Below are 25351 nucleotides of genomic sequence, written 5' to 3' on the forward strand. Positions count from 1 at the left end.
ATCGGACTAGACTACCAAAGACCACCAAACGACCACCAATCGATTCCAATAATGAAAGTTCGATACGTTGAAGTTGTCCGGCCAACTTCATAGAGGTAAAATTTGTAAAGATTGAATCCATAGAACTTTATAGATATGGAATAGATAGGTTGGAACCATGAAATATAGAGATAAATGATCCGGATGGCCGCTCTCAAATTTCTCTCTGGCAATAGTATGTGCTCACCACCACGTGTTCCAATATTTTTCTTCTCTTTCGTGATTTGCTCATTTTATACGGAAAAAATCAAAACTGCCTTGCTGATAAACAGTAAGTAATATGAAACTCGATAGAAATTAGTTTTTCTGATTAATTGTTTGATTCGGTTCCGAGTTAAATTTCCGGTAGATAATTAATTCTTATATTCACTATATACTGTGTGTGACCTTTTGTGCGACTTATTGTTAGATCGCTACAACCTATATCAAAAAAATTAGATAAAAGATACGTTAAATAAATAAAAATATATATTTTGAAAAATTTTAGTCATTTAAAAGCGTAAGCGTAAGTGTAGCCAACCTTTAAGAGGGAAGAAGAGGGGAATAGTCGACTCTGATTAGTGGATTTCCTTACGATTTACGTCTTACGTCTTCCGTCGATTCGTGTGTCCGGGGCTTTAGAAAGAGAAGCGTACTTCTCTCTCTAAAGTGCAACTGTCCAGCAATTGTCAGTCCATATCTGGATTATTCTGGATATAGGTCTGTGATTGAAAATTGAAATCAATTTCTTGCAGTTAATTTATCTCGACCATAATTGAACTTAAATTTAATTACTTTTAATGTAAATAAGAAAAATTAAGTTAAACTTTTTAAAAGAGCCATGAAGTGGTTTAGATTATTTATTCAATCCTTTTCTCTTACCTTTCCATTTTAGTACTTATCATTTCTTATGATCCCATATTAATTTTTGTAGATTTTCAAGACTTTTAATTTTTGCGATCTAACATCTCGTATTCTTGGAAATGTGGAAAATTTTTAGAATATTTTTCAAATAATACATCATGTTTTTGGATATTTTATTAATAAATTTATTATTGATACATATACAGAATTGACTATTCTCTCTCATCGTGAAGAATTGAGCAGACAAGAGAACGACTGAGGCCTTCATCTGTTGCTATTTTTCTAATACTTGTTTGTGGATCGTCTTGCACTCTTCTCAATACCCGTTCCTCAATATCAGCCGTGCGAACTGAGAAAGTTCCCTCTGATCTTGGTCGTGCCAATGATCCAGTTTCTACAAGTCGCTGGAATAACCCGCTAAACATATTGTGGGTTGGAATCCGGCGTTTTGGATATTTTTCGGCGTAGAACGCACGAGCTTGCCGGCCATTTCCATTAGCTAAACCGTAGCAGAAAACCATCTCTGCCATTTCTCGTGTGGAATACCGGGGTGCCATTAGACTCTGTTTACTGTTCAAATACTGCACAGAATAACAAAAATGTATACTGCTCTCTGTTTACAGTAACCTCGTATAGGTACAATATACCTTTGTCATACCAGATAACAAATGATTAATGTATGATTCACGCTCAACCTTGCTCAAACTGCAGTACGGAAGTAACCAGTAACACGAAATACGATCAACAAGAAAATCAGCTGACAATGCTGACATAAGAAGACAGTTGTGTTCGGTCCGTTGGGATAAGGGGGAGAAAGAAAAGCAAAACTCGCGCACGCGCAGTAAGCAACACCATAACGGTGCACGACGCCTCAGCCTCAGAGCCGTTTTATTAGTCGCGTACTTACATATTCACTTACATATTCCACTAAAATATTAGGGTACCGTTAGAACCCTCGCGAGAAAGAAATATGAGAGGAATAATTATATGAATGTAGGATTTTTTTTACGAAAGGAATAACACAATTTACAAGTATAAAATAATGAAATTTATTGTTTAATTGTTACGTTTACAGCTAAAATAGTAACTAAATTACAAACATTTGTTGTAAACTTAGTAAGAAATTCGTCGAAAAAACGTCGTTTTGTTTTCGTTCTTCGTGAAAACGACATCGAAACTATGTATATTGTCAGTTTTTAATTATCAAGGATCAAACGCTTTGGTTTCGTCCTTAATTAGACACAATTCAATTCGACATGTATTTTACTTATTGATTATGCAAATAAAAGAAAAGAGTTCGTAAATTTAAAAACTTATTCTATCGGTTAGTAATGCTTTAATTATAAAAGATATTTAATTATTCTAATTGATTATTCTAATATAGGTTGTAAGAATTTTCACGATATATTTTTTCGCTTCGTCATCAATTCAAGTATGCAGTAAGTGAATAGGAACCTTAAGACGATCTTAAATATAAGATCGTACTATTATGAATACTGCTTAAAAATCTGATGTAAATAAAAATAGTCTATTATCATCAAAAATATAGATTTTAGTATCTATATTTAGTAGGCACTTTTTTCTTGCTTTAATGAATACTATCTGCTCTCAAAAATATACCTTTCTTAAAACCTTTTCTTAAAACACGCTGTATAAATGTATACTTATTTTTACCTTTTATAATATTAGTGTAACATATGTATATAATATATACTGGAGTGTGCACTGCCATGCTACGTCCGTAGACGGAAAATGATCCAGAGACAGATAAGTTGGGATCTTTGTCTTTCTTTGATCCACAAATAAGCCACAAGTATTACCAGTAGCAAATCATCTGCAATGCAAGTAATATGACAAAGGCACCCCCTACCCTAATATGACCTCTCTCTTGGCACAGCATGACACCTGACACCAGCTGAGCCAGTGTACTTCCAGTATATACTTATATCTCACAATATTTTTTCTGCTAAAAGCACACAATTACTTATTTCCTAACTCTTTTCGGAGTACCATTATAGCGTAACATTCAAAAAGAGTCGCAATCAGTCTTATTGTTGAACAGTCTTTTCAATCAGTCTTAAACATTACCTCACGTAAACGTAACATGTATATAGTTTGTTACTTAACGTGATTAAGTCTTAAAGAGTTCTTCAGATTTTTATAATTCGATAACTCGCTGAAGAATTTTATCATTTATAAACGTTCGCACGAGTCTCATTATTTAATCGCTTTTCGAGCTTATCGAATGTATGAAAACTGAAATTAAAAAAAAAACTGTTTCTATGAATAATTATGTGCTAGTTTTAGCTCACATTTTACTGCGAATCGTCATCAAAGGATCTGTTTTCTATTGCTGAACTGGCTGGACTAGTTCAGAGTTTACCTTTTTCCTTTCAATGTGGAGTAAAAAATTAAATGTCTTCCTGCGTCATGATGCACTTTTTCCGCCACTTCACTTATATTAAGGGGACTAGGCAGTCAGATTTGTCAAAAATGAAACAAATTGGTACCGACTAGATATGTTTCATTTTCGACAAGTCCCCTTAATGGAAGCTGAAGAGCCAGCCATCGTAAAGAAGATTACTTTGAAGGTGGGGATGTGTAAGACAGAGCCAGTTTAGCAATAGAAAAAACAGATGCTATAACGTTAAAAATACAATAATCGATAATTGTTATATGCACGTGACAATTCGGAATTTTAAGAAGTACCTTCTTTGACATTTTATCTGAAAATAAATATTAGTTTGACGCAAACAAAATATTTATAAAAGAAGGTTACCCGGCCAAAATATTTCTGTTAAGTTATTTAAAGCATCAGTATGTAAGTTTAACCGTAGTGTTGTTAAAAATATCAAACAATATAAAATATAAAAAAGCAAATGAAATGAAATTTAGAAGATAATAAAAATACAAATATTTTTTAATTTTCGATTAATGACTATCCAAAATTTGCATTAAGCCCCTTGCACAATAGGCGATAGCGATAGCGATAGCGACAAAGTTGCCGACAAAAGTATATTGTCGGCAACCAATCGCTATCGCCTATTGTGCAAGGGGCTTTACATTGTCACGATAAATTATATAATTTAGATATTTGACATTACAATAATTTTGACATATACTACTACAATCGAGAATTTCGTAGTCGACGTTAACAATATATTTGGCTTATCTTGTATCACATCCATTCTTCAAATAATCTTCCTGCGTCATGATGCACTTTTTTCGCCACTTCACTTATATTGAGGGGACTAGGCAGTCAGATGTTAAAAATGAAACAAATCTGACTGACACTAGATATGTTTCATTTTCGACAAGTCCCCTTGAAGTAGCATCATAACGAAGATTACTTTGAAAGTGGATGCATATAAGACAGACCAAATATGTTGCTTATCTCCACAAAACCTTAACTGTAAAGATATGTACAGATATATATTGCATAAATTTTTTATATTTTAAAAACATCAACTTTTTATATTATTTTAATTTTAAATTTTATTTCTGATTTTAATATTGTTACACTCGTGCGAGATAGCCGCTATAAATGCGAGTCGAGAAAGAAGTCGCGAATCGTTTCTTTGAATCGTTTCAGTTTTTGTTTGCAGCGATTTGAAGCCGGGCTTTGAAACTGATTTGACGTGTACTGTATTTTCGCGCTGTATTTTTTGTAAATAAAGCGTTCTTTTTTAAGAAGTCGGAGAGTCTTTATTTCGCGAGTGCACGAGTGAGCCACGCGAACGACTCTACCGCGAGCGCAACAATATATTAAGATAATTTATAAATTATGATTGTGTATCTATCAAAAATTGATACTTATAAGCAAAACATCTGCAAAATGCATGTAAAGATAAATGATTTCATGAAACCCTTATTATTATTATTTAACAATAATCATGATAAATAGAATTAGAAACTAATAAAGATAACGTGTGCTCTTTATATTAAAAATTGAGCAGCAATGCATACGTGTGTTCTCCATAAAGAGAAACCAAATCATTTTTTTTTTTTTTTAACTAAGGAATAAGAACTTTAGGATAACTCGCACCTTCTCTTTTAAAATGATATCAGCTGTGACCTCTTGTTCCTAACAAAGAGGATTCTTATAAAGGATTCTTATAAAAACTTTAAAGTAATTCGTATCTTCTCTTTTAAAATTATATCTAAACTCTCGTTATTCCTAACGTTATTCCATAAAAAATTCTTATAAGTTTGAAAAAGAATTTCATCGATTTTCATAGAAAATAACGCCCTCGAGATGAGAGTCAAATGAGACGAATAAGATGAGTTAGGCCCGGTTAATAACTTTAATTTTAACTTAACTCACTCCTCGTCCTCCACGTCTCTTTCTAATGTGGACAGTTAAAAAGGGACGAAGAGTGGAGTTAAGCTAATGTTAAAATTACGCGACGTTCATGCAACCGGGTCTTAGGCAAGGTCCGACAAACGGTCCGCATTCTAAGGGCGCTTTTATGGATATAAAAGAGAATTGAGAATATGGACCATTTGTCGGTCCTTGCCTAAGGCCCGGTTGCACGAAACGTAAAACGTAAAACATAGCACGGACACGAATCCCCAGTAATCACGTAGTACCGTTATGCTAAGTCTACAATGCGAGTCGCAAAGTCGTGAGTCGCAAGAATTGACCAATCACAGTCGATTATTCTCTTCAAATTCGACTGTGATTGGTCAATTTTTGCGACTCGCGACTTTGCGACTCGCATTGTAGGCCCAGCATTACCGACCGAAACGACGCAGTTGAGTTGCAGGTGGCGGGTCGAAAAATGCGTCGTCATATAAAGAACAAAGGGATGGGGAATATGGGGGATGGTCGCTCTCGGGGTTCTCTCCGCTCGAAATCATCCAAACGCAACAATTTGAGAAAACCCTCTTATCAATGATATGCCGCGCTTATTATGACAAAAACTTTATGAGAAACCTCTTTGTATTCTGAAACTGTCCAGAGATATCGCTCATGCGAGCAAAAAAATTCAACTACTAATCGATTTTAAGGCTTATCTTGCTTTTTTTCTTACGGAGCTATTTACTCATTCTAAAATAGCACATTTTTCATCTGATATCTCCTTCATCTAATATTTTAAACAATGATTCAGTTCTTACCGCGCTCGAGAATTAGTACTTACAAAAAAAAAAAAAAAAAAAACTCCCAAGAGACAGTATAATCTCTGATGCTCATTGTGTTTATGATTACGCTCCGTTGTCTTGTATTCTTCCGATCCACCTGAAGGGTTTCTCGACAAAAATTAATGTAGCGGCGCCATCTTTTCGCACGATCGCGTTTCGCCGTTCATTTTGAAGAGGCGAATTGCACTCAATTTTCCTCGGCTAACAGCTTGTTCCAATAATCCATCGGTCGACGATGCTTATTGTCCAGATGCTGGGTCAGCTTGCATTTTTGATTGAACTCGCGGTGGCAGAAGGTGCAGCGAAACTTACTCACGCGGAGCCTCATGCGGCATTCGAATTTGTTGTGATACGACAAATTCTTCGGGGAATCGAATGTTTTGGGGCAAAAATTACATTTCCACTTGTCGTCGGTGACGCCGCAATTAGAAAATTGTACCTCGTTATGGACGAGTCTGCGATGGGGATCCTGGGTGCATTCGCGCAAGGACGTCGAAGACAGAGTCTTGCCGCAATCGGTGCACTCGTACGTCGGCTCCGCGCTTTCGGGCGTCGAGCTACACGGTGTGGGCGTAGAGGAACTCGAATGTCTCGACAGGATATGCATCAGATACATGTCGATCGCAACGAGATCGAAATCCAATGGTGAACTGGCGACGGCGTCATCTGTGCTCTCGCCGCTCTCGGACGACATCGACATCTTCAGAAAAAGATGCAGGACTTCCCGAGAACTTTGACTTGTCTGAAAATCAATTAAGAGAGGTCGTGGTGGGGTCGGGTTTAGGCAGAAAAGGCACAAAAACAAACAAACAAAAGGTTTATCATGCCTCGAGAGAAAATCTTTGAAGCGGGACGAATACGGGGGAAGAGGTGGGGGGGGGGGGAGATCGAACGACGCCCCAGGGGGGACGAGAGAAAATCACGGATTTTGACAAAAGATTAATATTGACGGCGATTAAACGATCGATCGTTGATCTGTTGTGATAGAGAGAAATCTGCGTATGTACATACATCATACATACATCGAGCGTCGAGCGATGAGAAATTTATCAAATCGATAATAGAAAGATTGGAAATCGGAAAGATTGACGAGAAAGAGATACTTGTATTAAAAACGCGTGCGAATAGTTTTCGAAGAGAGAACGATCGATGAGCAGATTACCTAAGGTCTTCTTCCCCTCAATTGATAATGACTTGTAATGGCTACTACGAAGCACTACGTTTTAATGGCTACCAGCAGAGAGGGGCCTTCTCTGCTACGACCTACAGGCAGGCAGATTTTCCGAGAACCTGAAAGAAATTAATAGCGTTTCCTATTGGGAAAACTAGGCAACACTGATGCACACTGAGTGCAATTTCATTGCTCCACTGTGGAAAATCAGTTCGCGTATTTTCAATGTTTAACGCACTACTAATGAAAATTTGTCGAATTTTAACAATTTTTTGTCAGTAAAACGTTAAACATTGAAAATAAGCGATCTGATTTTCCACAGCGGAGTAATAAAACTGCACTCAGCGTGCATCTCAGTGTTGCTAGTTTTCCCCGTAGAAAACGCCCCCGTAGAAAATCTTTTAGGGAGATGCTCCCCCCACCTCTACGAAAAAAGGCCCAACTCTGCCCTTGGGTTACACAGCGCCCAGATCCCCTAAAACTATTCGCTAACAATAACAGGGGTTTAGTGAACCGGAATGTAACTGGATAAACTCTACTCTAGAAAAGAACGGGACGGATGAGATAGAGAACCGTAACCAGCTCGTCTTTTTCTATTGCTGTCCTTTTCGAGAATAGAATACCATTGACCAATCAAAATAGAACTAAACAGAGACCGAAATAGTCTCTATTAGAGAGAGAGTCTTGATCGAAACAATCTTTTTTTAATTTCGGCCGAAACCGATAACCGAAACTTTCATCCCAATCCTAGAAAAGTGTATGTATACGCGCGCACGTATGTATGTATGTATGTACATACATACATACATACCCATGGACAACGATTCGTCCCATCTAGTGAAGCAAGTTCGAAAGATTCCCACCCTGTTCCATATAGGGTGCATTTCACCGACAATGAGATATGAGTGTACTGGAATGGGCATGCTTCCATATGCCACGCCCGCAAACGGAAAATGATCCGGAGATAGATAGATATTTAGGGATCTCTGTCTTTCTCTGACGTATAAGACGCATACGCGTATGATTAGCAAATCACCCGCAATACAAGTAGTACGACAAAGACACTCCCTGCACTAATATGACCCCTCTCCCCCCTCTCTCTCTCTCTCTCGACTTACACCAGTCGAGCCAGTGCACACTCCAGTACACTTATATATCTCACAACGTTTTTCCACTAAATGCACCCAATTACTTTTTCGCCTATCTCCAAGTCTTTCTGGAGTGCCATTACAGAGTAACGCTCAAAGATAGTAGCGAATATTTTTAAAAATTACGTAACGCATAATTTACAACTTAACGTGATCGAATCTTAAGAGATGTTTATAATTCGATAACTCATCAAAGAATTTCATCATTTATACGCACTCGCGCGAGTCTCATTATTCAATCGCTTTTCGAGCTTATCGAATATATGAAAACCGAAAAAAAAAAACTGTTTCTATGAATAATTATGTGCTAGTTTTAGCTCACATTTTATTGCAAATTGTAAATCTATAAATGTTTTAAAAATACAGTAACCAATAGTTGTTACATGCACGTGACAATTCGGAATTTTAAGAAATACAAATAACTTAAATTCTTTAACCTTCCAACTGTATACCCTTTTTCGGCATCTATTAACGGTAGATGAGGACGTTTGCGTTCGCGGCATATTAAACAACCTAAAACTTTACCAAAAATTCTGAAAAAATTCCTTGAGATCTTAACTATAAGTTTAAACAATAATAATATTATAAAAAGCAATTTTGCCATTGTTAATTTAATCGTTGAATCTATGGAAAATACCACAGTCAAAATGCCGAGGACGTAAACGACCTGTATGTACGATTGCAAGGTTAATATTCCATTTGAAAATGAATATTAATTGTAATATAATTAATACTTACTAATGTAAGTATTAATAGTAATAATTGTATTAATTAGTAAGTATTAAACAAATAAAATATTTCTAGTAAACTTGTCTAGTAATAGTCTAGTAATAACAAGTAAAAGTACTTTATTTGTTTTTAAAATATTTCTGTTGCCGTAGAGCATTAATATATAACTTTAAGTGTACAGTGTTGCTTAAAATATCAAACGATATAAAATACAAAAAAGCAAATTAAATAAAATGTAGAAAATAATCAATAGAAATATAAACTTTTTATTTTTAATTATTGGTTATCCAATTTTCATTGCATTATGTCGTAATAATTTTAGAAAACCCTCTTAAATTTAATAATGACATGGGACGCTTATTATAACAAAACTTTCTTCATGAGAAACTCTTCATGTTCTAAAACTGTCCAGGGATATAAACTTCTTCAAATAGCGAAAAAATTCAATTCCTAATCGATTTTAAAACTCATTTTGTTCTTTTTTCTCAAGAAACTATTGCTTATTCTAAAATAGTACTTTCTTCATCTAATCTCTTTTTCACCCAATATAGGGTAAATCTGTTTTTTAGTTGCACTGGCTGAACTAGACTAGTATATTGTGACAAGTGAGACAAGTATATTTTGTTTCATTCTAACTTACTGTATCAGTATGTTCAACCAGTTCAACCAGTGCAGCTAAAAGAGATTGAATTGTTACTTTTATTTCTTTCGAGAATTGTATTTTATGACAAGAAGATTTCAAAAAACAGTAATTACTCTGATGCTAATTGTGTTTCTGATTACACCCCATCGTCTGACATTCTTTCAATCAACCTGCAGGTTTCTTGGCAAAAATAAACGTAGCTGCCCCACATCACCTTTTTGCACAATCACGCTCTGCACAGATTGCTGTTTATACTGCCCTGGCAGCGGATTGTTGTTGATCTACTTCGTTAATCATATCCATGTCAACAGGAAGAAATGCCAATATTTCTTCCCTTCCGTGGTTCTTCAGATGCCTCCTCAGGTTGCATTTTTGGAAGAACCGTTTTTTGCAGATGACGCAGAAAAACTTGGGATCCACATGGCATCTCCGCCTCTGTAATGACGCAACAGGCTTCCCTGAGATTTGTACAACCTGTTGCAAGACTCACACTTCCAGACGGTCATAAGCAAGTCCTGCATTACAGGCACAGGTGTAGGGGATATCAAATGAAGCAGAAGGTCGAGGACGTCGTTGGTGTTGAGCAGAAGGTTGATGACGTTGTCGATGTTGAAATCATTCGATGTTGAATGACTGGTATCATCTGTAGCATCGGGTGACATCTTCAGAAGATTTAGGCCTTTCAAGAATTTGGACTTGTCTGAAAATCGAAGTAGCGACATTAAGGTAGGTCGTGATGGAATCGAGTTCAGACAGAAAAGGCAAAAATAAAAGCTTTATCATGCCTTGAAAGAAAATCTTTGAAGACGGATAGCGAAACGAATATGGAGGGAGAGAGGTCGAAACAATCAGAAAATCGTGAATTTTGACAAAAGATTAATATAGCGATTAAACAAGCAGTTGTTTTGTTGCCATAAATAAATCTGATTACATCGAGGGCCGAGTAGTGAGAAACTTAGCAAATCGATAATAGAAAAGAAGATTGAAAATCGAAAAAATCGCATAAATAAACTCACAGACAATTCGTAAAACATTGATTACGGATAATTTAAGTAAATTTACACATGATAGTAAATTTACACGATAATCTGACGATGTAACGTCGTTTAATTTTGTATTAAAAAATGATGACTGTCAGTGACATATTTATGTATCTGATCGAATTTGTATAAAATAGCGTTGTACGTAGATATTTTACTAACAATTATCTGAGCGTTGTCGACTTCGTCTATGATCACTCGACTTGCTTCTCTCTAAATTCGTAAATCACGCTATTATTGTAATTAATATTTCTGTAAATAAAAACTTGGGCGTGGCACTGAACGTAAAGCCATCGACGACGATCGACAAAGAGAGAAAAATCTTCGCACCTTTGAGTCCTGTGTCCTGTGATTATGATGTAAAAAGATAAGTATGTATGTAGTACATACATTGCGCATAATGGCGGCAGAAAAATAGCTAGAACACCCAATCAAATTTTTGTCCGACACATTTTTGGTTGCGCCTGGTCGCGTTCAGCAGACCAAGCCGCTGAGTAGCAGTCGAACGTGATTGGCTCTTACTTTAAGAACCAACCAATCAACGCACAGTGTTAATAAGACGAACTCAACAGTTGTATCTGCTGAACGCGGCCATTGCGCCTCTCATCCTTCTCTCTGGTATAGTTCACTGGCCACTGCATTTGTTAAATCCTCTAGGCGTTCCGAAACTCACCGAAAGAAAAGTATCACAATCAAATCTTATTCATATATATGCTGTATGTACTGTATATATATATATATACAGTTGAGTGGATAATCGATCTACAGAACGCACAGTATTGGTGGTGTGTATCAGTGTTTATGTGGTGTTTACCAAGCACGGTAAAACGCTATGTTATCTGTAGGATTCGGTATATTTTTCCTAATTATAGAAAGCTGCGGCTAATTCGAGATCTGTCAAACAAATTCGAAAGATTTCACAGTTGTATTCGATTGCGATTTTCCAAAGACTGTTATTTTATATTCGGAGTATCAGCTACGTGTTTCCGGGAGCGTTCTGAACTTTCTTCATTTGATCTTCCGCGGCTTTTATCATATAGACACGGTATTTACGTGGACCTTTATGTCTTTTCTGGATGATTTTCCCAGCGATATGATGGACGTGGAGATTTAAGTTCCTGGCAGTCAGATTATTCTCTCGGTGATCAGTTTTCCTGGAACATACAATTATCAGGTTAGGCGGACAATTTTTTTTCATCAATTAGATTAAGATATTATTTTAATTTACCTAAATTTAATAAATTTTACTTCTCTCATGAAAGAAGGATATCGTTTACATTCTATTAAATGTTTCTGAAATTGTTAAATTAATGTTAAACGATCTTTGGTGCGACAGAGGCAGAAGTATCAGGCGCAATCATGGCTATGCATACCGTGCCACCGAAACGAAAAGAAATCTACAAGTACGAAGCCCCATGGCCGTTATATAGCATGAACTGGTCGGTGAGACCCGACAAGAGGTTTCGTCTAGCACTGGGAAGCTTTGTGGAGGAGTACAACAATAAAGTACAAATTGTTTCTCTGGACGAAGAAACGTCTGAGTTCAGTGCTAAAAGTACATTCGACCACCCATATCCCACGACCAAAATTATGTGGATTCCAGATAGCAAAGGTACTCGTTTGTTTCTGTATTTTCAATCATTTTGGATTGATCTGTGTCAATCATCAATTGAATGAATACTTGCCAGGTCAGTTTCCCGATCTTCTTGCCACGTCCGGCGACTATTTGAGGGTGTGGCGTGCTGCGGAGCCTGAGACTCGTCTGGAGTGTGTCCTGAACAACAATAAGAACTCAGATTTCTGCGCGCCGCTCACGTCTTTTGACTGGAATGAGGTGGATCCGAATCTAATCGGGACATCCAGCATAGACACAACCTGTACCATCTGGGGACTGGAGACGGGACAGGTTCTGGGCAGAGTAAACATGGTCACCGGTCACGTGAAGACGCAGCTGATCGCGCACGACAAGGAAGTGTACGATATCGCGTTTAGCCGCGCCGGGGGTGGCCGCGACATGTTTGCTTCCGTCGGCGCCGACGGATCCGTCAGGATGTTCGATCTACGACACTTGGAGCATTCGACGATAATATATGAGGATCCGCAGCACACTCCGTTGTTACGATTAGCGTGGAACAAGCAGGATCCCAATTATCTCGCTACTGTGGCGATGGACGCGTGCGAAGTTATCATTCTGGACGTTCGTGTGCCGTGCACGCCAGTCGCGAGATTGAACAATCACAGGTCAGTATAAAACGGTTCAATATTAATCACCTATTTGCAGTCATAATTGTTATTTATAAATAATTTATTATTAAAAGGGATATCTCACTTGTTATACTGGGTTCTTTTAAGGAGTTTCTTGGATTAATTTCTTTTCTTTTGAGTACAGAGCCAGCGTTAACGGAATAGCCTGGGCTCCGCATTCGTCTTGTCACATTTGCACAGCCGGCGATGATCATCAAGCTTTAATCTGGGATATTCAACAAATGCCGCGAGCAATCGAAGATCCTATACTCGCTTATACTGCCGCGGAAGGCGAGGTCAATCAGATTCAATGGGGCGCCACGCAGCCCGACTGGATAGCCATTTGTTACAATAAAGCGGCTGAGATTCTTCGAGTATAAATGTCTTCTCTATCGAAACGCATTTATTTTATCTCGGGATGTTCGAACAGATGCTACTGGAGTAAGTCTTTTTTTTATCATTAACGCAAGAGACATATGTAGCCTGTCCTAGATACAATAACAATAAAATGTTTCATTTGATGCGTTTCACACAACTGTATATATGTTTATAAAAATATGAACTTAATAGTATTAGGAATTGTTTTCCAAGATTATGGATGCTTAAATTATATTAATATGTAATTAATCAGGCGTCAATCATTTTAATGTCATGTCATCCTTAAATTACGTATAAGCAAAGAAAACATTTACAATTTTACAGTTATTATTATAGCAATCAGATTGGATCTTTAGATTGTAGCATTAATTAATTCATAGAATGTGATCATGACATGTGATTACAATTTTTAGTATACAATGTACAGATTTTTATATAGATGTAAATTTTTGATATATGAAAATATATATTATACAATGACACCGTATATACCATGTACTCGACGATTATATTGTCATTGATAGAAATATTAGACTCGCAGTTTAATTTATATCATCTATCATATAGTATTCATTGACAATTTAAGATGTATTACATAAATATTCGATTAGAGTTGGTATTTATGGGAAGGTATATCAATAATTAATAAGACTAAAAATTATAAAAAAAGCATTACATACTCGTATATTGTTATATGAGATATCGTATAATTTACAAATGTTAAGTGAACAGAATGTAGTTATTTACAGTAATGGAGTGTGTGTATGAGACGGTGATTCACTCGATTAATATAAAATGATTCATTCCTTCGTTTTTTCATCTATATTGATATCACTGCTACATTTATGTCTATACGATCATTTTAGTGTGCAATCTCAATAAATATCATTAACTCTGATACAGAGTAAATGTACTTTTATTGCATCCAATGTAATAACGACGATCTTAAAATCGCGAAGCAATTTGATCTAATTCTTGAAAAATTTCTAAATATTATCAAGCCACAATTTTCCATCGCAGATAAGATACCTTGATATAATTATTAATACATTTTTAATGCAAGAGTTTAATTAACATGCTTCGGCAAGAATTCATGCCTTAAAACTTGCAAGAAAAAAAATACAAGTATAAAAATATTTTATATGTTCATCCTAAGTCGTACAATTAAATCGATATATTTTCGTACGAGATATATGTATATTATTTACATAGAAGCATCGACCACTTCATGTGCCGATGAATAAATTACGTCCACTCAATCTCTAGACATTCTCACAAATTACATGCACGCGTTTTCCACTACTTTCAGCAATAATTTATACAGCACTATCAACAAATTGTAAGCAGATCATATTTTGTGAGAAATGTTAAAACTGGTCTTTTACCTTCGTCTTAGCTTTATTCTCTTCTGATTGGCTAGTCCAGCTCTGAGGATAAGTCACAGAGTGACTTACATCATGCAAATGTCAATTACAATCACCTGATTGCTTACTCTACTTTAACATAGAGTAAGTTCAGATTAGTAGTACATACACTAATATACCTCGATAAATCCTCGAGGCTTAAAATTCAAGGCAGCTGCACTGAAAGACTCGTTATACAGTCTAACTTGTTGCAAGTAACTTTAATGGCAGGAAAAATCACATCTTGCACCATCAGGGCTGAATATTCCGGTGCATTTTATGACTTCCGTTACCATCGTACGAGACGCGTACTAATGTACTACCACTAACGCTTTTTTCAAAATTAATATTTTCTAGATTCTATTACATCTAGATGTTCTTTTACGAGGACTTCTTTGACCTCACGAACTAATACGCATGTAAATTTTATGACCAAAAGCTAATTGTTCTTACAAAGCACATAATTTGCTTGCTATATAATAGAGATGAAGTACCGTACACGCCATAGTGAGCATGTTTCCCATGGCTATGCACACATGCACTCGGCGAAACGCTCGGTGGATCTTCAAGTAATGCGTGCAGTTTTTGAGCGGACCAGGATTGTGACGGCCTATCTCGTTGCCGACGCCCACCGCGCGTTCGAAGTTGTTTTTTTGCACAATCAGCTGGAGAAGCGGAGGTGTCAGGTAGAGGCGTATCAGCAGTTCCAAGAAAAAGGCTCCGGACATTGCACCAACCTGCGGCGTAACACGAGTTTCACTTTTACTTCCTCTGAGAATCTTTATTAAATCTTTATTTAAGATTAAATGAAAATTAAGTTGCAGAGAAAATCAAATTATATATATATCTCGTTTTTTTTTAATATTAAACATGTCAAACTTATCTGCTTACCTGAACACCAATTTCAGCGTCCCATGTATGCGCCGGATGATGCTTGACGAATATGAGGAGCGTGATGAGACTCAGACACGCGTTAATCGTGAAGTATCTTGGAAATAGAACGCGCTGCACTTCACCGAATGCATGTCGTGGTAATGCAAAGTACAAAGATAGACCTGTAATTAAATCCATGTATCATTATAGAGAAAGTCAACTTAAAAATCAAGAAAGAAATTTAAATCAATTAAAGAACGAAGTAATCTCTTGATTTACTGCGTTTTATTCAGTATATATACTCATTGTCAGTATTTCTTAATTATTTACATAGATATACATACCTGATACGAAAGTCATCCAGATTTGAGCACCAAAATGTATGACAAAGGATGCGAGATAAATGAAGGACATCATTCTTGAATAAGGATGACTAGAGACCTGTACTCTTCCCTTGATTGGAAAGAGAACCGTTGTAACAAATAAGACCGCGGCGATCGTGATTACGTGCGCGGGTTGCGTCGTGTAAAAGAGGATCCTGCAAAACGACAATTACAAATTTGATCAATCTTGATCTCTCATCAATTGTGGGAACAATTTTATGGTGATGTCAATTGAAGAAAATTGACATCTTCATAAAAGATTGAGAGATAAACTTCTATCACTGGTACAATTTAGACTCGATCGACGTCAGATCTCTTTTCGCCGCTGGAAAACTCGCTGATAAATTTAATGAAATTTTTGCGAGATACGCGCGATATCGCCATCAACGGAAGATTGTCGTATTAGATAATTCACGGAGTACCTTGAACCATAGAGCCATACATGGACTTGGGACACACAGTGTCGCGATATCAACGACCGGTTTAATTTTCATCACGTGCAAGTCTCCGTTAAGTAATCTCCGCGGCGCGCCTCATTTAGAACTAATTTATGCGTGACGTCAACGTCGTATAAATTCGCCGAGACTTGGTAGTGCTTTACTCCTTCACTGCCAATATAAGCAATCACGATTGACTCATATAGATTTGTCTGCATCTATGAATCGAACTGATGAATTTCACGTGTAATATTGCATCATATACTATCTTCTACTATAATTATTATATCTATTATCATCGATTTGATGCGATAAAATGCATAAAGAGATAGAGGACTATTTCAAGAACATTGCATGAGCGCGATATCAGGAGAATATAATTATTATTTATATTCCGTATGACGTGAATGTTAAAAAGAATAACGTGAGAAGCTGGACAAGCCGTTATTAAATCATCAGGCGCTTCCCGCTGAGACCAGACGTATGCTGCCTGCGGCATGTTTAAAAAAAAAACGAGAAAGAAATAATTCCTTCACATGTTACATGAGCATGCACGCGCGTGCGTGACCTTTTCTCGAAATTCTCCGAAGTGTCTTACGGGCAAGTTTATGAATTACCGGTTGTACGCACCCCGAGGTGTCATCCTGTTTTTGGCAACAAGTCGAGAACGCAAACGAGAATGCGTTTCCGTTCAATTCAAATTATTTATATTTTATTGAAAAGCAAAATACGTATTCAAATTAATCCCATTCTATTTTTTACGCGAATCAACTGCTTGTCTCATTGCGAGAATTAACGCATGATTTATTATTATATTGTTCATGCAGGTACGACTGCACCAAGTTTGACACAAAGTTATCGCCTGTGACGGCCTTAAGCGCCTTTGTTTGTTCATCAATCATACAACAAACAATAACAAATAATTATTATTCAATGTTGTTTGTATCCTCAACGGCGAGGTTTTTATTCTTATTCACGTTCAACGATCGACGAAGAGCGGTTTGCGAAATTTTCCAGGCGCAAATCGTAAGGAAGCTCGATAATGCCACGCTTCGCTGTACAAACATATTTGTATAAAGTGTATAAACTTTGCCGACGTGTAATTTGCGCAATAGAGTCAATATTGCACGGGCAAACGCAAGAGATACTCTCGCGACGAGCAAATTACTCTCTTTCGTTAACCAGATAAGAGAGCCGACGTAAATCAATACAGACGTGTTTCATATCCTTGGACTAATTTCACATTTGCAAATAAAATCACGAGGAGTGCAGCAGTCGCCGAAAGAGAGGGAGAGAGAGAAAGAGAGAAATTTATCTGGCAACTTGTTCTCGATTGACTTGATAAGAAACATCTGTGACAATACCACGCGCGTGTTCGCATCGATTGTCGATCCCCGTCAAGTGTCGATTAACCACCTCGAGGTCAGTCAGAAGTCGTCGGCACGGACAATTTCGCGCTTGTCAATCTTCCGTGCAGCTGCCTCCATGAGATTACAAAATCGAAATTTCGTCACGAACGGGTGCACGAGAAGCGAAAATGTTTGCCCACCGAGCATTTTGCGTCACGTCTACCGCATTAAAGTGACGAACACTTTTTTCTTTCTTAGGTTTCACCTTTTTTTAAATCGGTTATGATAATCGCACAATACATCTAAATTTACGTCTCGAGGCAGACGTCTTAATGATATAAAGATTTGATTAATAAGATTAATAAGATTTATTGTGCACAGATTACCCGAAAACTTGCAATACATTGCAATGTATATGTTTCGTACATCTTGCAATCTTCTACGGACTTTGATATTTTTTATTATTTTAATATCCTTTCCATAGATAATTTTAGCCATATATATACACATTATATCTCACTCTTTGTCTCTCTTTCTTATTGTAAGTAAATGCGTATTCGTTATTTTCGTTGTTACATATATTCGCGATAGATTATTCGATTTTCCGTTTTTCCAACTCTTATTTATTAGCTTCTTTCTATATTCTTTCTATTTCTTATTTTCTGCATTTTCCCATTTTTAACTTCGTCGACGAGAGGGAAGGAAGCTGTTCTCTGTATTTAAAATACTTTCCGTTCTCGTGCGACAGAGGATCCGCGAAAGGGAGAATCGAGGGTCGAGGTCCGGATACACGGCCGTAATTCGACGTGCTAAACGCACCTATGTGTGTGTGCGCGTATTCACGTGTAGGTGCATTCGAGCGGAGCGTGGCATTATCAAGCGGCACTGGGAAACGTGCGAGAAGGCACGCACGACTACCCGCCGCTTATTGTTAGATCGCGGCCACGCGTATGATCTGCAAAATCAGTCCTCTGATTTTATTAATGACGTGAAGCGATACGCGCGAATCTCTATTGCACGCGTCCGGTCCCTGCGTTTTATCGCTGTTGAACATCGTTGAGTTAATGCCAAGATGTAACTTGATTCTAAACAAGCTTGTCGCAGTTGCCAAGCGCCCGATTTCCCTGTGTAGGTAAATATGTATATTAAATTAACTTCAATGTAATACAACATATTGAAGAAACGTCTAAAATACAAAGAAAAGGAAAATATAGCTATTAAAAGTTTACTAAGGGTATTCAGGTAGGACTATAATTAAGGATTTAATAAATAAATTAATTGTAGAATAAATAAGTAGAATGAATGATGCATAAATGATGGACCAACAAGCCGAGTGATTTGCAATAAAAAGAATAAAAATGTTAAATACCCCGTGGCGCGTGGTCCTAATGGAAACGCCGGCTGCGCGGCATAACGGAACATCGCAAAACGAACAAAAATCGTGTAGTCAAGCTTCATTTGCGGATTCTTTAAAGATGCGAAAGGTGTGTCCAACTTGGCGATTTACCAAGCCAAAGCCACACGATGTGGCAAATAGAATGTTAGACGTGTCTCCTGGCAGAAATCCTCCTGAACTCGTTTGCTCGTCCGCTTAGAGAGAAATTTCTATAAAAAGAAATCCTTGAAATTTACAGTCGTGTGTCACCGCGTTATCGAATGATCGGTTATTACTAATACACTGATAATATCAAGCCGTTAATTAGGCTCGCGTGAACGGAGCGCAAAGAGAAATTCTGACACGGTTTCGTTTTAACCGGCAGATTTATGCGTGGTCGCAGCATCTTCGTGTTTCGAAAATGCAAAATTTATGATGCATCACAAAATACAAGTATAACGACGCGATCGCTCTTCTTTGATCGGCTAATTGGCAACCATTAAAGAAGCATCAGCGTAACCGTTTCGCGAAAAAGTAATTATTAGAGATGATGGACAACTTCGAGGCTGCATTTTCGGGAATAATCGATCAACCGGGGACCGGGCCGTTTAATAAAGAACTTCCCGACGAGATATTCCCTACGCCTTTGTATCACGAACGAGTTTTTGCGGGTGCCGCCCACGGTGCCCGGGGTCTGTAATTATATCTTTTTTATTGGAGTCGTGTTGCCAGGCCCGAGAATGCACGCACGTATGCAATTCCAGCGCGCGAGAGGAAGTCCATTATCTTCCATTATGCTTGTGCAAACAAGAATTACCGACGCCTCGCGCGCGAAAAGTGCACGCATTACCATGTATTACCGAAAAAGATGTTAATTTGCGATATAACGATTAACGTAATAAAGTACTCGATAAAGAAATTTAATGTGCTATTAAACTGCATTTGGATTGCCGCCGTTACGCAATAGAAATCATAACTGCGTCCTTGTGCCAAATCATACACATGCATCCTTGTAATAAAATATAATTTAAAATATAATTGCAATGGGGCAGCCTGATTCAGCGAGGACACTATATCCAGAAAATCGTCGGCTCAGACTGCATCCGTTTTTGTGAAAAGAAGAATATCTTATTTCAAATGTGCTATTTATAGATATATAATTCTATCCATTATAGATGGAGGATATAAAAAGCGATACCTGATGTGAAATATAAATATCCTAAGAGAATGCGGAATGCGACGAAAAAGAAGACTGACGAATCTGGAATCGGATAAGGCCACGCATGAGGGCATGTGAAAGAAGCTTGAGTTCACGTTACATCCTTTACAAAGCTGTATATTGTTCCATTCGTTCGTCTCTATCCGAGAGAACGTACGATTGCGCGGCACGGACGCAGTCATCGGCCTGTGTTCCCACACGAGACGTGCCGCAGACACGTAATTACTTGATCGGCTAATTATGGACGCTTAGTGTTAACGCCCGGAATAATTGCGCCGATCGACAGAACAGATAGATTTACTCATGCAGTCTCTCTCCATTATACATGAAACTTGATTATAATTAACGAAAAATAAAGCCTGCGATATTACACGGGGATTACTACATTACGTTATCGATGCATCTATCTTTCTGTCGAGTTAAGCGGATTTGCGGAGATCTGTAAAATTTTTCCATTTCTTTCAAGCGTGACGTTGAAACTCAGACAGTTTTAAAAATATCTAGTAAAGAAGAAACGCAAGGAATTGACATCGGGGAAAAAAAAAACTTATTCACGAGACATTAGCGCAAACTTTTGGCAAAAATAATGGGCCATTTGCAACACTATTTTTAGATCTTTAAAAATAGAAATCTCCACCTGTAAATTTTAATTTTTATAAAGATATATACAAGAGTATAAGATAATTGAAACAATTATAATAGATTTTTGAAGCAAGGCTAATTTGATCTCTTCTTAAAAGATATATCTGATCTCGTTAGATGTAAAAGATACATCAAACGATGAATGCTTCGATCTTCTTACAGATAACGAAACTTTTTTGTGCGTAGACCAATTGAGCATTGCTGTCGTAACAACTCGGAAATAGACTAAAGACGAGTGTCGACTGACGTAGATAAGTCGTGCAAATGGAAAAGAGCTACGAGGTACGATAAATGCGTCATAGGTACGTGCTCGAATGATTTATTGCGAAAACACGGAAGATTTTCAAACGAAACAGATTGCGCGTCATCAGTCTCGACTTACATCATCCATTGATTGGGGTGTTTTATGAATTACCTGAAATTCAATTTCAATTAAAAACGTTCTGAGACTTAGTGCACATACATCCTGCATCGGCAATGAGTGATTTTTTTATGTTCCAGAGCGATGATCTAGTTCGATAAAAATTAAAGAAACATATACTCGTGCGTTATCACTTAGATGAACCAGAAGCTGTTATCAGCTGATATCAGAATTAAACCTCATCGTACGCCGTATTAAAATGTTCGCCGAACATCCGTTTAGATTATTAGAGCGATGGCTCTATATGTAAATAACTCCCAATATTTGAAAGCTATACTTTTTGCATCTGTCTTGCGGAGTAAAAGCCCCCGCACAGTGAAAAATATAAGGAACAAGGAACAGATATTAGCGATTAGGACTGAAGAATCAGGAATAAAGCTGGATGCGCGATGAAAAACACAGGCAATATTCCTGATTCCTGATTTCTTATTCCTAATCGCTATATCTGTTCCTTATTCCTTATATTTTTCATTGCGCCGGGGCTTTAAGAGACTTGAAGATCGGACTCTCCCTTCTACCTCGGCTCCTGATACATCTATTCGCGATATTATTTTATTTCTTACTATATTACTTCTTATCTCATTTCTAAATGTAAGATACATCATAGGAAATTGGATAACTGACCTTCTGCTTAGAGATAATAGTGAAAAAAAAAAATGAATTACCAATCGGAGTAGCGCTCCTATTTTGCTCCGAACCGCGGCGAACCTTTGCTCCTCGAGATACGCACCAGACGGCTTTATCATCAAAATTTTATATTACAGCATCGCTGTGAGTTTGCTCGATAAATTTGAAGTTAAATGTCACGAAGACAGTCGCTCTTGATTACAAAGATATAACTACCTTCCATAAAAACACTGAAGCATACGTTATACGGAGAGAAAGTCTACCCAAGGAAATATATCGAGATTATTTCTATGTGTTGCGTTACGTTACACGTATTGTCCGCGTTCATTGATACACCGATATGCGTCTCGGGTAACAAGTAATGTAACGAGAACGCGAAGGCGGCTATGGTGAAACAATTTCGATCTGCAAGAACGTCGTATATGCGAAGACACTGCGTATATCGAGTTCTTGCAAATCGTGCCTAAAGACCATATGGTAATGATGCTTTGTTATCAGAACTTCCTAAAAACCAGGTAAAAGATGTATGTACGTAGATCTCGTATAGCTTCAAAGAGACCGTACGTCTCTGCGAATGATATAAATACACAATACTTTCGCCTGTGAAATTAGCAAGTGCGAATAATCTGCCGTAGAAAGCTACGTCCGCGAGTGGCGTGTCCCCACGGGTGTAAGGACCTCGCGCGAACTCCAGGAAATTCACGTGCGCCTGCTAGCTAACTCCGTGGAACCCAGATCTGCCGTCGCGGAAACCTACGGTGGAAGAAAGCGAACCACAACAGATAAGACGAGAGTCAAAGAGACCTGACGATGAGATCTTCGTCTTCGTACAAAGGATCAACCTTTCCGTTTCTCCAGGTCAATTTTTACGCTGAAAATGACGGCGGAGGGATCGTTTATACTTACTTGAACGCCTTGGAGCGGCGCACGACCTCGTAGTACGTGGACAGCTTCTTCAGCATTAGACTGTAGTGATTAGTGCTGGCGACCAGGACGTCGTCGGCCAGATCGGACAGGTAGAGCGTGTCCTCCTCATCCTCCTCCTCCTTTGCCCGCCGACGCTGGAGCTCGTCCTTTTCCAGCATCTCCTCGTAGAGCCTCATGTACTTCTCCTTGGCACGGGACGTCTTGCTGGACTGCTTCAAGTCGGTGGTCGGCGCGATCGGCTCGCTCGTCTCGTTACCCACCAGCGTGCGAACACACATTGCGTTCCGATCTGCGATATCGTCGAGCGTACAATCAGCTTCTTTAGCTATCTCTCGACCTCCGTGCTTCTCTGGTCCTCGAATGGAGAACGCGTTCGGAGGACGACTGAATGGGGACCGGGCAGGACGGACCTTACACCTTCGTGCGTCCGACGATCTCCGTCTCGTGGCGTGGACTGAACGTGTCTGCGACGTGCCGGCTTCCTCGCGAGACGAGGGTGGTTGCTAATGACGTTGAATGACGTTGAATCGCGCAACGCGGCAGAGGGAGAAAGTAAAGAAAAAATATATTCGACGCTCGCTCTCTCTCTCTCTCTTCTGGCCGCCGTAGAGTGCGCTACGTCTCGATGCCGCTTCACCTTTATGTCATTCTCTCCGTTCCCTTCCCCGTCGAAGATATAAGGAAGGGTTAAGGAACGAGTGGATTTTCCTGCGAGGAAGAGGAGGGAAGCCTAACGAGTCCTCGTTCGGGAACCTTCACCCGAAATATTCCGAAACCAAATCCTGGGAAACATTTGCAAAATATTAATTCATGATATTCCATTTTTGCTGTATATATTATATTATTAATACACAATAATAACATAGTACTAGGTAACAGTTATAACATTAGAAATATTATTTTTACTATTATCAGCGCATATCTCTGTGCATGTGCACGGGCGCGCGTATATTGCTTCGCTTCAAAATGAACTTGAAAATAATGTATATAACTTACCTTGTTTCAAAAATATTTAGATAAAATATTGAGTGAAAATTGCAATATGTGCGTCTTTCGATATCTTAAAAAAAACTTAGAAGAGACAATTCAGAGTGAAGTAAATCGCTTTACGTCTTGCGGATGATGCTCTTCAATTTAAGAGAGGTGACTTATATTCATTGTTTTCATTATTTAACTTAGTTTTTATCTTTTTCTATTTTAAGAATCAGAAAAAGATAAAAAGTAATTAAACCGAGGTTAAAGTTCATCTGTATTGATAGATATAGACATTATTCGATCAAACTCCGATGAATCAGTGATTAACTTAACCAGTAATTAACTTATTAAATAATACCTTAATTATAGCCATTTCATAATTTTTATCGACATCTTCCCTCATTTTTTTCTAAAATAATGCTATTTTATAAAGGCGATAAATATAATAAACTTCATTCGGAGTATTGTACATTAAAAAGTATTCCGCGGATTCAGCGATTTAAAAAATAATATAAATCATTAGGAACCAGGATTAGGAATAGCAACTGAGTGACAGTTTGATATAATTAATTAAATCCTGAAATATAAGTTAGTTATGTTTAATTCAAAGATTAAACACTGTCTCTTTCCCTTCCTTTCAGAGAGTCCTTTTATATATATAAAATCTTTTTGATACATCTGATATATATATATATATATATATATATATATATATATATATATATCAGATAGGTATATATATCAGATATATATACATATATAATCTAGAATTCTATACATTAAGAACTTTGAATACGGTATACAAATTGGAAAATAAAAAATGCATTTGAAAAAATTAGGTTGGTACATCACATATGTATAATATATATAAAATGATAGTATATAAACAAACTTTCATATATTATTTTAACAATGACTTTGTTCAAAATATATTGTAGATTTTATAGAACTTATGCTACAAAATCGTTCATATAGCAACCGTTGCTTCCTAAATCTTAGTCACACGCGTTTTGTTCTCGTTGCCTATCGTCTGTATTTCGTCTTGCATATCATAAAGCGGGGAGCACACATTTCTGCACAACGCATAATGCGTAAGCATAAGAAAACTGATTGGTCCATATACATGTGCATAAGAAAATAGACCAATCCATTTTCTTATGCTTACGCATTATGCGTTATGCAGAAGTGTGTGCTCCCCGCTTAAGTATTGAATAAATTTTACATAAAAAACAAATAATTTATCTCTTTTTATCAAAGTGCCTAACTAGGTAGATGCAACTAATGCTTGGATATTTTTAATAATCCAAAAACGCTCTGAATTTAATCTTTTCTAATAATAATTA

At 37.4% G+C, this 25351-nt stretch overlaps 2 protein-coding genes and 1 long non-coding RNA gene across 3 annotated transcripts; 1 reads left to right on the top strand and 2 right to left on the bottom strand.

The window, feature by feature from the left end:
- Positions 1–6751: 6751 nt before the first annotated feature.
- LOC139813380 (uncharacterized) lies at positions 6752–11079 on the bottom strand. The gene is made up of 3 exons (XR_011732156.1): positions 10918–11079; positions 7187–10415; positions 6752–6766 (listed from the first exon to the last, which is right to left on the bottom strand). It is a non-coding gene; the product is annotated as an uncharacterized lncRNA (long non-coding RNA).
- A 443-nt stretch (positions 11080–11522) lies between these two features.
- Positions 11523–14275, top strand: Wap (DDB1 and CUL4 associated factor wap). The gene is made up of 4 exons (XM_071778870.1): positions 11523–11929; positions 12092–12367; positions 12444–12996; positions 13145–14275. Exons 2-4 carry the CDS (start codon positions 12115–12117, stop codon positions 13377–13379), a joined length of 1041 nt encoding a protein of 346 aa, XP_071634971.1. The 5' UTR covers positions 11523–11929; positions 12092–12114; the 3' UTR covers positions 13380–14275.
- LOC139813378 (transmembrane protein 205) lies at positions 14036–25292 on the bottom strand. Its single transcript, XM_071778877.1, has 4 exons — positions 23013–25292; positions 15998–16191; positions 15672–15835; positions 14036–15517 (listed from the first exon to the last, which is right to left on the bottom strand). The coding sequence occupies exons 1-4, from the start codon at positions 23309–23311 to the stop codon at positions 15230–15232; spliced, it is 945 nt and encodes a 314-aa protein (XP_071634978.1). The 5' UTR covers positions 23312–25292; the 3' UTR covers positions 14036–15229.
- Between the last annotated feature and the right edge of the window lie 59 nt (positions 25293–25351).

Source organism: Temnothorax longispinosus, chromosome 5 (genome assembly GCF_030848805.1).
Source record: "Temnothorax longispinosus isolate EJ_2023e chromosome 5, Tlon_JGU_v1, whole genome shotgun sequence".
Taxonomy (NCBI): Eukaryota; Metazoa; Arthropoda; class Insecta; order Hymenoptera; family Formicidae; genus Temnothorax; species Temnothorax longispinosus.

Excerpts from the sequence above, each read along its gene's own strand:
- Wap (XM_071778870.1), top strand. The coding sequence starts at position 12,115 with ATGGCTATGCATACCGTGCCACCGAAACGAAAAGAAATCTACAAGTAC. Across the intron at positions 12,368-12,443 it reads GTGGATTCCAGATAGCAAAG|GTCAGTTTCCCGATCTTCTT; the intron begins GTACTCGTTTGT and ends AATACTTGCCAG. Across the intron at positions 12,997-13,144 it reads GCGAGATTGAACAATCACAG|AGCCAGCGTTAACGGAATAG; the intron begins GTCAGTATAAAA and ends TTTTGAGTACAG.
- LOC139813378 (XM_071778877.1), bottom strand. The coding sequence starts at position 23,311 with ATGTGTGTTCGCACGCTGGTGGGTAACGAGACGAGCGAGCCGATCGCG. Across the intron at positions 15,836-15,997 it reads CTGGATGACTTTCGTATCAG|GTCTATCTTTGTACTTTGCA; the intron begins GTATGTATATCT and ends ATTTAATTACAG. Across the intron at positions 15,518-15,671 it reads ACGCTGAAATTGGTGTTCAG|GTTGGTGCAATGTCCGGAGC; the intron begins GTAAGCAGATAA and ends GTTACGCCGCAG.